Consider the following 2,602-nt stretch of genomic DNA (forward strand, 5'->3'; position numbering starts at 1 on the left):
CCTAGCCTTCCAGATGTTGCTTAACTTCAGCACTACGAATAGGGCGACATAAAAAAAAATATTCCCAAAATAATATCCTGAAAGTCATGAGCCCTGGTGGCGCGGTGGTTAGAATGCGGTACTGCAGGCTACTTCTGCAGTTCGATCCTGACTGGCTCAAGGTTGACTCGCCCTTCCATCCTTCCGAGGTCGGTAAAACGAGGACCCAGATTGTTGGGGGCAACATGTTGACTCTGTAAACCGCTCAGAGAGGGCTGTAAAAGCACTACGAAGCGGTATATAAGTCTAAGTGCTATTGCTGTTCCTTCCTTCCTTCCTTCCCTCCCTCCCTCCCTTATTATTCCTCTCTTATTCCCTTTTCTCATTGTCCTTCCTGGTGGCACAGTGGTTAGAAGGAAGTATTGCAGGCTAATTCTGCCTACTGCCAGGAGTTTGATCCTGACCGGCTCAAGGTTGACTCAGCCTTCCATCCTTCCGAGGTCACTAAAATGAGGACCCAACTGGCTGAGACAAGAATAATGTCATTTCATGTACTGCTACACGTTGTAACATGCAGGTTTTGGGCTATTAAGAATAATGTCAGTAACTAATTTTCTAAACTGGAACTCCTCAAAGATTCCTATTTCTAAGTATTATGATCTCAAGTGTTTTATAACTTTACACTCATGAGGAATTCGTGGACAAATTTCCCCTTAACACCACAAATACCTGGAAGTAATGCAAAAAAAGGGGGGGGACTAAAATCACAATATTTCCAAGTTTCGCTAGACCAGACATGTCAAGCTCGTGACGTCATGTCACGCAACGTTATTGGGAATTTTGCCGTGGCCGGCAATGGGGTGGGCGTGGCTTCTGTGTCACGCGTCCGGCCTACGGGCCGGCAGTTTGACACCCCTGTGCTAGACAATGACATATTAATACCTAAACTGACATATTAATAGCGAAACCTTACCTGTTGTATTATACTTTTTACACAATGGATCGGAAGGCCCTGATAGCTGGACTTAATTATCCATTTTAAAAGGTGATGTCCGAGTACTTCAAAAACCATACAGACATCTGTGTTTCCATTAAGGATAAATGGCAAGGGATTTTTTATTGGCGTACAATTATGTTTACAGAGCCATTACAAAGAAGAATTCTGCTGAATGGACTCTTATTGCAAGGTTCTTATATAAAGTAAAGACAGACGTTCAGATAAATTGCACAGCCCCAGACTGGACCCATCAAAACTGCTTTCTACAGTATTTCCCACTATAATAATTCATTTTTAGAGAACTGACCCACTAACGTAGCATAATATTCTGAAGGGGATGAACAAGTTTTTTTTTAATATTGCTTAAAAAGGCAAGACAGAAAAGATACGTATGCCGTTCAAGCCAGAAATTTTAAAGTCGTCAATTAATTGCACCACCATGTCTTTATTTGGATCGTTAGGGTCACTTTCACGGACCTAAAAACAAAGACGAGAAACAACATGTTACATTTTAAATAAATTCAGAAGCACCGACATTTATATTTTAACCACTTATTTTAAAGACAAGGCAGGTATCATGGTTCCAATAGAGGAGACCAGTAAAAAGAAAAGTCCTAAGAAGCAAGAGGTTTCCTTAAAAAACCTATTTATTGGCTACAAAGTACAGGCATGGTCAAAGGTGAAACCAAGACCGAAGGCATAACTGTAAGTAATTATGAGAAAGAGTGTATATATTTGATTTTACATATATTAACTGCAGCAAGAATTGTATTCGCTCAATACTGGAAAAATGAAGATCTACCAGCGAAGGAAGTGTTAATTAAAAAAATCTTAAGAGTGTGCAGAAATGGATAGATTGACTTTGAAAATGAAAGAGAAAGAAGACCCGGGTTTTTTTAGAACATGGGATACTTTTTATCATTGACTAGAAAAACGAGACAGAGAGAAAGGAACTTAATATGTATTAGTAAACTAGGCATTGAAACCCAGACAATGGGTTGCTGACAATATTTTAAGCAGTTGTGATTATAAAAAAAACTAATTTATAGCAACCTGCCAAAACCCCAGCAGCAGTGACCTTGGTTCCCACAGGACAATTTATTGTTTAGTTTAACCTTAAAAGCACACATCCTCCCCCCCTCCCAACTGTGGCCACCGAAAACAAAGTTGCGACGTTGACGGTAGGTTCGAACAGGCCTTGTGGTTTTCATTGCCTTCCTGGACTCCTAAAATTAAGTCATAAAATTACTTGCAACTGTAGAAGTGCTTTTCAATTTATCGCAAGAAAGAGTGGGATGTCGCCGTGATACTTACACACTTCAGCAATTTTATTTCATCCAAGGCTGTCTCCGTATAATGTTGAGCGCTTTTCACAACTTTCATTGCGACAAACCGTTTCCCCCTTTAAAACAATAGTTAATATATAGAGAGAGATTTATCAATATTATATTCTTTCTTCTATTTAAAGGAAGAAATAGAGAAAACAGAGACACTAAGTACGGGTTCACTACAAATGATAACAAGGCAGGATCCCATCTGGATCGGTCAACCGGGACCAGAGGTTTAATCTTCCGAGCTTTTGGACTCGTGCTGGAGAGCAACTTCTGGAAACTTCTCTCTGTCCAG

The 2,602-nt window shown here is 40.0% G+C and overlaps 1 protein-coding gene across 1 annotated transcript; it reads right to left on the reverse strand.

Moving 5' to 3' along the window:
• Positions 1-952: 952 nt before the first annotated feature.
• LOC107301942 (SRSF protein kinase 2) lies at positions 953-2,378 on the reverse strand (the record flags this gene model as incomplete). Its single annotated transcript, XM_015831089.1, is given in 3 exon segments — positions 953-1,059; positions 1,366-1,453; positions 2,291-2,378. Coding segments are annotated over 3 exon segments (283 nt in total), but the record flags the coding sequence as incomplete, so codon positions are not given.
• Positions 2,379-2,602: the final 224 nt, after the last annotated feature.

The sequence above is a fragment of the Protobothrops mucrosquamatus genome, unplaced genomic scaffold (assembly GCF_001527695.2).
Source record: "Protobothrops mucrosquamatus isolate PMUCROS unplaced genomic scaffold, P.Mucros_1.0 scaffold20059, whole genome shotgun sequence".
Classification (NCBI taxonomy): Eukaryota; Metazoa; Chordata; class Lepidosauria; order Squamata; family Viperidae; genus Protobothrops; species Protobothrops mucrosquamatus.